Raw genomic sequence first — 13,358 nt, 5'->3', positions numbered from 1 at the left:
ATTTATTGTGCAGGTAATGTTCGCCTCTTCGAGTAGACCAGCTTATTAACTAGAATTGGGCTATCTGCCACAGGCAACCCTAAATAAATTTTGAAAGTGTTGCCCAAAACACCCTGTATATATGTTGCACTTGTATTCATTGTGGTTGCCATCTAAAGGACATGAAGAGACGGCTTCACAAGTTCAACAAGCGTGTCATTGTGCTTACTGTGAATTTCATAGATGCTTCAGGCATACACACCTTTGCTTTTGCCTACTAATGTGCATAAGTGATCTGCGACATGTGTATTTTAGATCCATGTGCGCTGTCCGAAGACATAGGCTTTTTTACATTATCACAGCTGACTGAGAGGAGCTACAATTTCTGCTATTTCAAGAGGTTACAAAAATAAACACAGTACAGATGACTGCCTTAAAGCAAACTTTGTTAGGTCGAATTCTTTAAGCCAACCACTTTAGGCGTCCTTGTTTACTTTCCCCATGCATTCAGTAAACTTTTGTTTATGCCAAAATTCTGATGAGTCTATTCACCGAGTCTGCTGCACAAAGATGCCATCAATACAGTAAGCATTGAAACTTATAAACACCATTGCTGTATAAAAAGGTTCTCTTCATCCAGTTTTCTTTCAATGTTTTTCTTTTTTGCATTGTCTGCCTGCCGGTCCTCCAATCTTTGCTAGCACTGCTTGTTTCTCCACTATGATTGCCAAGATGCGAATAAATAAATGTATGTTCATTCCAGAAAAAAGAAAAGTCCTTGTATGAATAAATTGAGGTCAACGAAACACTCATCACAGCAGCAAAAGCTGTGGAGCAGCAATCACAGCTGAGATAAAACATTGACTTTATTAAAACAAAAGACACTTGTAAATATACGATGCCAGCATGGCCCCCTTAAGAAAATGAACATAGCAAAGTACAACACTAATAATAAAATGCGCCTTGTAAAGTAGGCACATACAGTTTAAAAAAGCAAGAATATTTCGATCATGAACTGCCATAAAAACACAGTTGAAAGCTACAAACTGTGCATTCTTACAGATATGTTTGGTTGTGTGTACACGGTACACACATGTCTAGCCAAACAAACCTGCAAACCTGATGAAAAGCTACTCAGCATTAGTGCAGAACACAATATGGATAAAAAATTATTACCTATACTGGAATCTGAGTCCATATTTTGTACTGACTTAAGTTCCACAGCAATTTGGCACATTAATTTGAAGATGACAACTTTTGCATGGCATCCACTGGAATTTGAGAAAACTACCATCTGTATGTAAATGCTAATTGTGGGTAAAGGTCGGTAAAATATTTGACTAAAAGAAATAAAGCAAGCATGGCAGTGAGTAAACTTGGACACATTTAAATATATGTCAAAACAAAATAATGCCACATGTGGAAACAATTGTTGCATAAGTATACATCTGCTTAGCCGTTAACAAAAAAAAAAAAAAAAAAAAAAAACAGAGAGAGAGAGAGAGAGAGAGAAAATGAACAAAATAAAAAGATAACGAGTCAGTTGTTGATATGGTGCATTTGTAGTCAGGTATCTCGCCATTAGCACCTCATGTCATCAAATGTTTGACTAAATAGAGATAGCGAAAACAAAACCTCTCAGAGAGGTGCATAGATAGCTGCCAGGTATGCTGAATCTATTGCATGTCATTATGCCCATCGCATACATGCGGAACAGTACTACATACACTGTCAGTAATTATGTATCCAGGTATAGAATTCATGACATGCATACTTTCTCAAAACATGTTTCCCACAGGGAAGGTCATCAACATTCTGTAATAATACAGTGCACGCAACAAAGGCAATCAACATCGAAGACTACATGGCATGACCATTGATAGGGTCCTAATAGCATAGAGTTTCCTAGTAAAATTCCAAGCAGGAACTCTGGCGCTGCGCTCCGCTACCAAGGCTAGTACTACATGGATTTTTTTTTTATCTTCGTGCCTGTGGCTTCAGACGTTCTTGTGGCTTTGTTTACTACGCTTCATTTACCATTATTGGCCTAAATTTCGAAGCAATCCTATTTATCTAAGCGCAGAAGGCAATAAGACTCGGCGCATATGCATAATCACTGTGAACAGTGACATTCATAATGCAATATTTTGTCGAAAGTGAACAAAAGATATCTGAAGCCAGAAATACGAAGCTCAGACAAACTAGCCCACCATTCCCAAGCTGGCAGAAACGCCGTACTTGGAGCTGCTGCAGACACAAGCGCCACAGTTCAGATTAGTAATTTTTGTAGGAGACTCTATGCCTAATAGCACGTGGTTACAGCAAAACACACATTCTTAATGCCCTCACGTGCTCTTATACACAGAGCTCTTAAGGGTGAGATTGTGCAGCACCCCAGACCTGAAATCAGCAAAGCTGGCTGGCACTATATGGCGGATCATACTAAAGAAATGACACAGCAACACTGACATATCTTGTAAGAACTCCTTGTACAAAGATAGGTCCAGACTGCTCTGGCAAGGTAACAAGCTACAACATATGCATCAACAAAGATTCCTTGTGAGGCAAACAATATGAACAGTAAAGGTCGCCTTGGTTACATGTTTAGAAGAAAGTACAAGATGACGTCGCAGCCTATGGGAACACCCACGCTATAGTTACAAAACCTTGAAATTGCCTCCAAAAGCTACAAACCTCGCAGGGATTAAGAAAGATTGGGAGTGTAGGCGTGTACACATATTCTCTTGCATACTTTACTGTGTGCACCATGTATAACACAGTTTAGCAAGATGAATATGCTGCTAGGCGAGCTGGTTCAAGTCTAGGGAGATATGCACCCCCTAGAGTTGTTTAGCAAGTGCTGATGGCGATTGCATTTTCCTATATGGCTCAAAACACGCAGCCATCAGATACGATATTGCATCTACTAGGCGGGCAGCAATATCTGCAGTAGCATATCCTAGCAGCAGGCCATACAAAACTTTTCTTGTTCAAGGCACAAAGAAAATAAATAAAGAATGGTGCAGCTCCATCTCAAACCAACAATAGAAAAAGGCAAGAATGAGCAACCAAAAAAATAGTATGTGGGGTTCAATATTGTGACCACACATGCAACAGTATATTCGATGCATAGCCTGGTGAAGTTCATTTCCTTTACTAAGATTACCCTCACATCAATTAGGGCGTGCTATACAAAGTCTCGTACAAATGCAATGAATTACTATGCTGCTTATCATCAATATGTTACACTAAATAACCCTGTTGAGAGGCCAGATGCAAGTCATAGAAGCATTCATACACATACAAAACTATGAAACAGAAATCACTACAAGAAAACTGTTCCAGACACATGAAAAAGAGCCTGCAATGCCAAAACCAGGCTGGTGCAGAGACAATCACATAGCAAGAAAACAAATAAAAGAACACATGCCGGAGCTGCTAATCGGCTTGGTGAAAGCTCGCCTGGATGTCGAAAAAACAAAAAAAAAACAATAATAATGCTAGAGCTATAATGGAGTGGGCAAATGACAACGAAAAGTGCATGAAAGATTTGTGTACTTGATGCATATCTCTATTTGGCCAGTAAGATACGTGTGTTTGTGCTAACGAACTTGACACAAACCTTCACCATACAATGCCAGGAAATACCCTTTTCAAATGTGAAGGAGTGACTGGCTAGCTTAAAGGGACACTAAAGAGAAAAATAATTTGAGCTCTATTGGTAAATTACCCTTGAACAATACCAAAAATGCCCCTTTTATCGTGAGGAGATGCTTCGTAAGTCAGAAAAGACAAAAAACGAAAGACCGATGGCAGAACTGCCTTGAAATTCTTGCAATATCATGCCATGACCACCTGTATTTTGACGCCGTCAGCTCAGGCAAAGTTAAATTTTTATCACTAGAAATGGACTACATGTATTCTAAAAGAGCCAAAGACTGAACTTATGAAGTTTCATGAACATTTACTGAACAACAACCGAAATGCAAAACGATACTTTGTAATCTGTGACTTTCACACTGACGAACCGGCCTTGGAGTTTCGGCGCAAAAATTAAAAAAGTAACTTTGGCCATAATTTTTTATTTTAACAATCAACCTATTACTGCGAAATCAACGAAAATGGAGTCCTTCAAGAAAGCTTTATCAATCGAAACTGATTCAGTGTTTCTTTTTTGTGTCCCTTTAACGTGATTCAGAAATTCCACGTGCACTCAGTGTGTAATTGCATTTGACAGGTAAAATAATGGAAATAATGGCATTTCACTAAGGCAACTAGAGAGTTTTAGCATACCACTACCACTGTATTGTTACCGCTACTGCGTTGGCTACTTGCCAGCTTTTGGGCATCCTAGCTAGGTTGCGCTGTACATACAAGATGCGACTTAGCATATGTAAAGGCTAGCAGCTGGTAGAAACAGTATCGATAATCTTGAAGCAGCTATGGTATGCTAAAGCACACTAATGCAGTTGAACCTCATTATATGCGATATTTGTTGTAAGCATACACACTGATACCTCCAAAAGAAAATTTACAATCAAGTCTATGTGAAGGAGACGCAAATGTGACTGATGCCTCCTCTGATGGGCAGCAAGGGGTCTCTCGCAGATTTTTTTTTTTTTTTTTGTGGCACGGGATCAATGCTGAATTGCGTCCATGCACTTTACACCATTGCTAATACACAACTGTACAATCATGTGACAGCACGTGATTGGCACATTGGCTTGCCAGCTGTGGTTTAACCAAGCCAACCAGCTGGCCACAAAGTACATGCGCATCCAGAATGTGTTACTTCAAGTTGCTCTTGCCAAAATGTTTTTACACTTGCAATCAGAATACATAATATTAGTCATGTGCAAACAAAAGCTTGCTTTGTTATAACCGACATTGTGTTGGATCACACATTTTTTTTTTTTGGTTTCCTTATAGCGGAAGAATACTCACTGAAATAAAGCATGGCAAATTTTAGATTTACTTCACCATGTCTGATAATTTGTTATATCTGTGTTATATCACCTTCGAGGCAATGTAGGTATTCTTTAAATACATATAGAGGTACAACTGTAGAGCCTTTTAGTATAGGATGATACTCGCTGGCAAGGTGCCAAGTGTATGCGTGCGCTGCGCCAGCTGTCCTAGAATGGACATACCTGACACCTCGCGTGTAGGTCACACACCACATTATGCTGAAACACCTCACCAAAATGACATGTGACAGTTTTCAATTACTTAGACATAATAAAAAGCAATAACAACTACAATGCTGATGTTTTTTATGCACAAAGACAAGTAATCATGCTTACAAGCTACGTCCCAGTAGACGACTTCAGACCAATTTTGGCTATGTTGCATAATGAGTACTTGAATTACCCATTCATAAAGCTGCTGCTACAGCTAGAAACTCAACACACAACCATTTTAAGCAACAGCATGCCTCGGCCACAATTTCACCACGCCAAGTCCTAAATACATTGTCAGACTATGTTTATCAGAGCCTGCCTGCTTGGCATGGGAAAGGGCAGCTGTGATTTATAGTAGCACATTCCTTTTCTACATTTATAAATGTCCAGTACACACTTCAATACTTCAGCTCCGCATTTTCTAGCATTTGTATTTAAATTAAAGATTTCACTAATCAAACAGCTGTACTTGAAGCATTTTGAGTTGCCGATTAATTCAGTGTCGCACTAATTTGTGATTAACTCACATGGTACAGCGATTTACTTACCCTAGGCTGTTCACAGTCCTAGCTTCAATTCTCAAACCATAATGGGAATTATTTTGCACAATTACAAAGTTTGCGCTCCAAGGATCTGAGTTTATCACCCTTGTAGCCTTCTGCTTCAAGTAGGTGGACAGCAAACATTCCTTTTACAAATTTTTTTACTGCCCATAGATTTCCACAGGGATGATTTTGTTAATGCTACTGCCGACATATTAAATCAGGGATCATTTGGTTACACTTAAGGTAAAAAGGAGGATAACCATATTCAAAATCTGGCATCCAATTGCACTAAACTAGTGAAAGGACAAGAAGCTTTTCAGCATTTATTGTGGACATGAATGATATGTTCGGAGAGAAAGCTTAAGCCCAGTATGATGGTGGATGCCATGCAGAGGAAAGAATCAGTGCAGGATTTCTCTGACAAGATGTATGCATTCTTTTTTTTCCCCCGTCCTGAATTTCACTTTCATGAACTGGCTTGCTGCAGCTGAGGCTCTTAAAAACAGTGTGTGGATACCATATTTATGTGGATACAATGTGACCAGGAAGCCATATTCGTAGACTTAGAATACTGTCTTTTTTAGCATAATGTAGTGAGCAATCCATTATTGCAATCCGTGCCAGCAATGGGCTATGCGTGGGCGTGCCTCATGATGACAGTTTGCCAGCTGCGCTGTTATGCGGTTTTCTAACGGGAGCACGATGCACTGCATGGAGAAGTTGGGTATTTGTGCACCACAGCAGTTGCCATTTGCTTAGTGAGGCTGCATGGACAAGCACTGCTCTAGTGGAAAGAGCCCATTCGTCTGAAAGTCCCTAGATATACTTCCTCGGTGTAGTTGGACCAGATGTTGCTGTTTGTTGTGATATGCTCTCGCTATGCAGATTCGTGCCTCCTGCCACCGAGCGCTTAGTTGTCTAGTGGTACGAAATTGCAGGTGGGGAGGTGAGCGGAGGAATCTTGCGTTAAGTATTTGAAACACGATTAAAAATATAATGTGAGGAACTTTCTCAGGCTGGTTACACGCACACACACACACAAAAAAAAAATATCTCAAGCTATAGTCGTGCAGATATGTTACTATGTCAATTCCGAATGAAACGATCCACAAGGTTGCATCTACTATTCAGGCTACTGGCCGCTGGTTTATATAGGCCTAAGCTTCATGTTCAGAGAGTTAAGTGACCCCGGGGAGAAAAAACAAGTGTTAAAAAATTACTGTTCGCTCTTTGGCATGCGTGAACACCACACAATTCATGTGAGAACAAAGACAGCTTATGAAAACACCAGGCAGTACCTTTGAATTTGTAGTGAATAAATGCAAAATGGAGATAAATCACACACACACACACATTCACTGAACACACTTTGTGAACTTGCTACATTACTGGATGTTTGTTTACCTCATCATACCCTGGTAAGTCTGGTGTCCTGCAGCTCACTCACAGAGCTTTAATGCTGCTGTAGTTAGAAAGAAAAATAAATAAATAATTAGGTGCAGCTGAGTAAGGTAAGTTATATCCTGGTCAAATGGGGCAGTATCAATTGCATCGTGACTAAATTTCTTGACCCCGTTTGTTTACCTTTTCATCTTGCGGTACAATCACAATCGATAAATTTTATTCAAATTGGGCTCGATTGCAATAAAAGGTGCCCCGTGTGACTGGAGTATTAGGTAGCTGTGACAAGATGTTCTAATGACTAGGTACACGGGGTAAATTATTAGCAGCCTCGATCAAGGCACAGTCTAGCAGCTTCCTTCTTTGAACAGCGTTCCAGGATACTGATTGCTCTAAGCAGCTGTGAGATTCAATAAAGGCTGGTCCCACATCATCAGAACACAAGAGGGTGGAGGCAGATGACTAACTGGCCACTTTTCAGCGGCAAACTTGAAATGTGGTTTGGGTACGACTAAACACCTTACAAACCATGACTATACTGCATTTAATGCAGTAAATGCCTTTGGAAAAGTACTAATGCATGCACAGACATTTCACCAAATGCCTTTGATGCTTCACTACGGCTTTTACCCGTGCTCACAGACAAACAATTGTACCTAGCTGTTAAAGGCGCTCACTGAGACAGGTCAGTTGAAGCCTTGAGAAGGATGTTGTACACACCGGTGTAGATACTAAGGAAATATAATGCCACTTGACTCGACCAGTACATCCATGACAGAAATACAATGCTGACAAAACAAGAAAAATAACATTGAAATTAAATTTGGTCTTCAGCTGCAGCAGAACAAAAGAATATGAGATCGCAAGTAAAATTCATGTGGAATTTCTTATGTTACATGCAAGCGAACTGTGTTTATGAAAGGCACCTTCACTAGGTCCTAAAGAACAAGCTCAAGTTTGCCCAAACACAATTCACTGAATTTCTCTCCAAACAACAAGCAGAACATCAATCAGGCTCTAATGAATTAAACATTCAATCAGTTACTAAATGTAATGCTATCAGGTCTTTAAGGTCTTTCTGCCATAATGAATACAGCGACAAGTAGCTGATTACATATCAGATTCAATAGACCGACACAGACCAAGATCCTATATGCAATAGATCCAACACATACATAGCAGCTGATATGGATGCTGCATATACACTCATGAGTGATATGTGAGGGAACACCAAAGCTATTTTTAAGCTAGAGTTATTTGCAACAAGTGGATTCAAAACTGCCATGCTAATACGTACTAAGTAACTTTCCCACTGTGCATTTGGTGTAGATATCTAGCTGCTATGGTCTCTTGAGTGCAGCTTTGTGTGTTCCCTGCCACATTGCTCACAGAGGTATGCAGGTAGTAGTAGACAAGTGTTCTGAGTTTGGGTCAGAAACAGCTAGCTTAAGAATAAACTGGGCAGAAATGACCTCCGCTAACAAACTGTAGCTTGAGAACCTGTGCTACTTGCACAGTTTTCCTGCTAAAACGGCCGACTGCTCCCTTTATAAACTGGTACATTGAGGTTAACAGCCGCACTCTATAGCTTTTTTTTTTGCTCCACAAAACGAATGAAAGTAACAGTAGACCTCATATCAAACATACTTCTTGGCCAAATGGCTCTTGATCGCATACAGCAGCCACAAGATGTATGCCATAAATTTTTGCAAGCACTGATATTAACCACCTGCAATGTCATGACCACATACTAATGTCATGACCATACTTTATACACTGGACAAGTGCACACACATGACAGTGACTTCTGTACAATGCCTCTCTCTTCTCACACAACATTACACAGTAACATGCCTAGAATCATTCTTGAAAGAACTGCACACAAACAGGGAAAAGAGGAACTTTGTTGGGTGTTGTATGTATATATACGGCACCAATATGAGTACACAGAGGAACTGCATGGAGTCATATAGGCATGACTAATACAAATACTACAGTAACTTGGGCTAACTGAACAAGAAGCTACGATACTTCAATGACCAACAACTCATCCTGCTGAACTTCATCTGTGCACCCCCTTACAGAGATGTCTCACTTCCTGAGAGAGGCAAGGCATGGCGTAGACCGGAGCCTTCAAGCATCGCTATTCGCTGCTTCAACATTTGCACCTGCAGGAAAACAAAGTAAGCATCTTTAGGCTAGGAGGAGGGGGGGGGGGGAGGGGGGATAAAAGAAGAAGAGAGGCTGATGCTTAGTACAACTTAGTTTGAGTGAGAAGAATAATGGGAGCCGAATGGCTCAATTTTTTGTAATTTTCAACACATGAACCATTTTCCACTACTCAATATTTGGTTTGATATTTGGCTTTCTTTTTCTTGATTCGATTCGATATTCGATTCGAAATCTACTATTCCTTATTCACACACCTCTACATTATATTGAACATTTGTGCAACGAAGCAGTAGTGTTTTTCTTGTTTCTTTCTCCAGTGGCAATTACCCAGTAAAGATGACAGACCATGGCACTGTATGTGTATGTGTTATCAGAGACTGCAGTGTGGCAGCAGCCACATGAAATATATTTTTAAAGTATTTTCTGAAACACACACCACAGGGCTGAAATGTGTACCATGGGGTATCTGGTTTAGTTGGCAACACTGTATACATTCCACATGGTATTACAACATGGCCATCCCAGAATGTAGGATGGACACACCAATGTTGAGCAATGCCATACTAAAATTATGTCGGAAATATGTCCAATGTGACTGCCAATTAATTTCGCAAAGTCTGCTTCAAACAGCCAAGTAGTCGCACATGCCACTGGATGAGGCCTGCAACACAACAGACCCTTCAAAGCATTAAGTAAACGTCAAGTGGAAAGCACTCTTTGTAAATCGCAAGTCTGAGTAAAAGTATGATTAAGTGAAATTTCAAAAAGCATCAAAGCTCACTGTCTGCTCAGAGGTATGTTTGTGGTTTTAAGTGTTGTGTCTGGTGAGCAAAAGCACAGTAGCGCACCCAGGATCTCTGCCAGGGGGGGGGGTTGACAGTTTGCCAATACCATCTAAACGGCACTAATTTCGATTTCCTCGCGGGAAATTGTCAAAAAATTGCGCTTTTTGCGAGTGTGCAGACGATTGCGCGACTTACATCTTAGTTGCAGTACTCAAATGCGTAAGGAAAGAAAAGGGGTTAAACAAAACGGGGGGGTTAAGTCGGCCTCAGGGGGGAGTTACACCCCCGAATCCCCCCCCCCGTCGGTGCGCCACTGCAAAAGCACATACTGCCAGTAGCCATACTGCGCTAATAAAGAACACATACCTGTGAGTTATGTCGTTCAGACATGGCAGCCATTTGTAGTTCCACCTTCCTGAGCTTGGCCATATTCTTCTTCTTGACTTTTTCAAATGCTGACACCAGGGCGCTACAAGTGAAAGAACATAATGAAATGCTTGAAGATTTACTTGCGAATCACTGTGCAGTACTTCCACTCTAAAGGAAAGAAAAATAAAGGAACAAGTAACAATAACACAACATAGCAATTAGATGACAAACAAATGCAACATCAGTGATGATCTATTGTTGTCGGCTACCTGGCACAAAAGAGGTCTATCCGGATCTTAGGCTATTAGGTTACTAGTGAGTCAGCCTCCAAAAATGTGGCATTGTTCTATAAATGAACATCAGGACTCGTGAATGGATGCAGAGGCTCATTAGTAATCTGCACAGAATGCGCTATGCACATTTGTCCAGAAGAATCATTGAAATGAAATACTAGCGAAAAACACATTTACCCGGTAACTCGGGAGTGGAGTCTGGAATAGGAGGCAATGCACTTTTTGCAGAGCAGTGTAGTAATAATTCACTCACGAATTTTTAGCTGGATGCTTAGTCAGGAAAGAATGTAAAATTTTTGGCAGGTTCAGTGTTCTGAAAACACTTGTGGGCAGGTGCACGCACACTGAGTGTTACCACGAGATGGTCACTGACTTGTACGCTGCAAGTGTATTTCACCACTCTACTGTGCGTAGTCTAAGGCCAAATTTTCCACAAAAGTAACTGATAATGATTCACAGTGAAAGCAAATTAAATTATGTTGAAATGATTCAGAACTGAACTGGATTTTCAAATGCTTGAATAAAATTAAGTGAGAAAGGCAGCTGATCAAGATAACAATTCAGGCTAGTTGCTGAAATATTTCTGAACTATATCATACAATGAAAAAAAATTGGGTACCGGTCCAGGACAGTGGCCTTGGTAAACTCGGCGGTAATGCAGTTCCACTCAACGTGAAAACTGGGGAAGTGCAAAGCAGTGATTCGCCGGTGTTTCCCTTGTGTTTTCCTTGTGTTTATCTTGTTTTATCCTGTGTTTACCTTGTGTTTAGCAATCCATCATTCGTTTTGACACCTGTGCTAAGGCACAACTGGTGGGAAACTGCCACACACATGGAGCCAAAGCATTTGCTGACAATAGAAGTGATTTTAATGAATTTCTGTTAATTAATTCGATTAATTCATCAGTATTCGTATATTTTAAATTATTCTGAATCACGTTAGTTTATTTTGAACCGGTTTTGATCAATTCTGCACTTGTTTTCACCGTTTTGAGAACTTGTTATTGCGTGTGACCATGATGACATGAGATCACATTACAAGATTTTCACGAGTTTCTGCTAATTAATGCACTTAATGCTTGATTATTCTTATTTTTTACATTATTTTGAATCATGTTAGTTTATTTTGAACTGGTTTTGGACAATTCTGCACTTGTTTTGACCCTGTTTCTGCGCGTGACCACGACATGACACGCCAACAGCCCGGGCCCCTAAAGTGCTTCACACTTTAGGTACCACACAACGGGTACCAGACACAGTGCTATGAGAAAAGCATTAAAGCTATGTTAGAGGGCTTTTTAACCTGTGGTTTTGAACTCAGGAGACTGAACTGCAATGTTCAGCTGGGTTTTGCCAACAGGAGAGTACTTAGCAAGGAAGTGCAATATGCCAGAAGTTCTAGCCTATACTGATAATTGTTCCAGGCTAGGTGTAGCTTAGGTAGCACGAGAATATTTAAGAGTGGTCTCAGCAAGAAAGGATCAGAGAAGGCAAAACAAAGGCAAGAGAGAGAGAGGAAAGAAGCCTTGCCTGTTGGCCCTCTTCAGATCATCGACGAACTCTGCTGACTGCCGGGAGCGAAGCTCTGCGTTCTTGGTGATTTTCTCCAGAGTGGCAACAAGCTCATCGACACGTGCCTTGAGGCTTTTTTCCCGCTTCTGGGATTCAGCCAGCTCCTGAATTTCCGGACTGGTGCCTTCCTGCAAGAGGGATGTCAAGTTCAGCATCAAGGCACATCCCTACCTGACACTGCACACACGTCTGAGACTCTCCAATGGGAGTAGGAACACAGAAGCTCGAACTACTTTTCCTTTCTTAATGCATTGAATACTGTGGGCACATTCAATTTACATTACTAAATTTGTCTCTTCCATACCTGCCGCGATGGCTCAGTCAGCTAAGGCGTTGCGCTGCTGAGCACGAGATCGCGGGATCGAATCCCGACCGCGGCGGCCGCATTTCGATGGAGGCGAAATGCAAAAATGCCCATGTGCTTGCGTTGTAGCGCATGTTAAAGAACCCCAGGTGGTCAAAATTAATCCGGAGCCCTCCACTACAGTGTGCCTCATAATCAGAACTGGTTTTGGCATGTAAAACCCCAGAAAGAAGAAGTCTTTTTCATGCAGCAACGGAATTGTGTGAGAATTTTCTTTCTCCTCCCGCATGACACTGGGAACCTGGTTCACCACAGTCCCAAGCTGTTATGACGACTAGGTGTTAGCGTTCCAGTATCATAGCCATCTTACAGTGAAATTAGATGTGCGGATAGACAACAGCCTGCACTAGGCTTGTGCAAATATTAATTTTTTTGGTTAGAAGCGAAGTCACAGCAAATAGTAATTCGTGTGGAATAATTTTGAAGCAAAAAGTTCAAAAATTTATGGGATTTGCATAAAACCTTGACGTTGATTAATCTAAGAAAATTGGTTCCGTACTTGTTAGAAAGGACACAGGTTCATCTCTAGAGTCAGTTTATTTTTTAAGTGCCGTTATTTAGATATCTTCATGCAAAAGTGCAATTTCAACATTTATTACAACTCCAGCTGCACAGAAAATGTGTTTACAGGCTCTTGCTCACTGTTGTGCTTCAGTCTACTTAAAATTTTGCGGTGGTTGAGGCTACGGGAGCGTTTCG

At 40.8% G+C, this 13,358-nt stretch overlaps 1 protein-coding gene across 1 annotated transcript in view; it reads right to left on the bottom strand.

Moving 5' to 3' along the window:
- Positions 1-8,989: 8,989 nt before the first annotated feature.
- The window catches only part of LOC119456901 (colorectal mutant cancer protein-like), a 30,022-nt gene continuing 25,653 nt past the window's right edge, over positions 8,990-13,358 (bottom strand). Inside the window, exons 14-16 of the mRNA XM_049669509.1 lie at positions 12,254-12,419; positions 10,429-10,531; positions 8,990-9,273 (exon numbers count right to left, since the gene is read on the bottom strand). Coding sequence (XP_049525466.1) covers positions 9,184-9,273; positions 10,429-10,531; positions 12,254-12,419 — 359 coding nt within the window. The 3' untranslated portion in view covers positions 8,990-9,183. The remainder of the gene's footprint in view (positions 9,274-10,428; positions 10,532-12,253; positions 12,420-13,358) is intronic.

Source organism: Dermacentor silvarum, chromosome 6, assembly GCF_013339745.2.
Source record: "Dermacentor silvarum isolate Dsil-2018 chromosome 6, BIME_Dsil_1.4, whole genome shotgun sequence".
NCBI classification, from domain to species: Eukaryota; Metazoa; Arthropoda; class Arachnida; order Ixodida; family Ixodidae; genus Dermacentor; species Dermacentor silvarum.
Note: the sequence above shows the minus strand (reverse complement) of the source record. Positions and strands in the feature narration are given on the sequence as shown.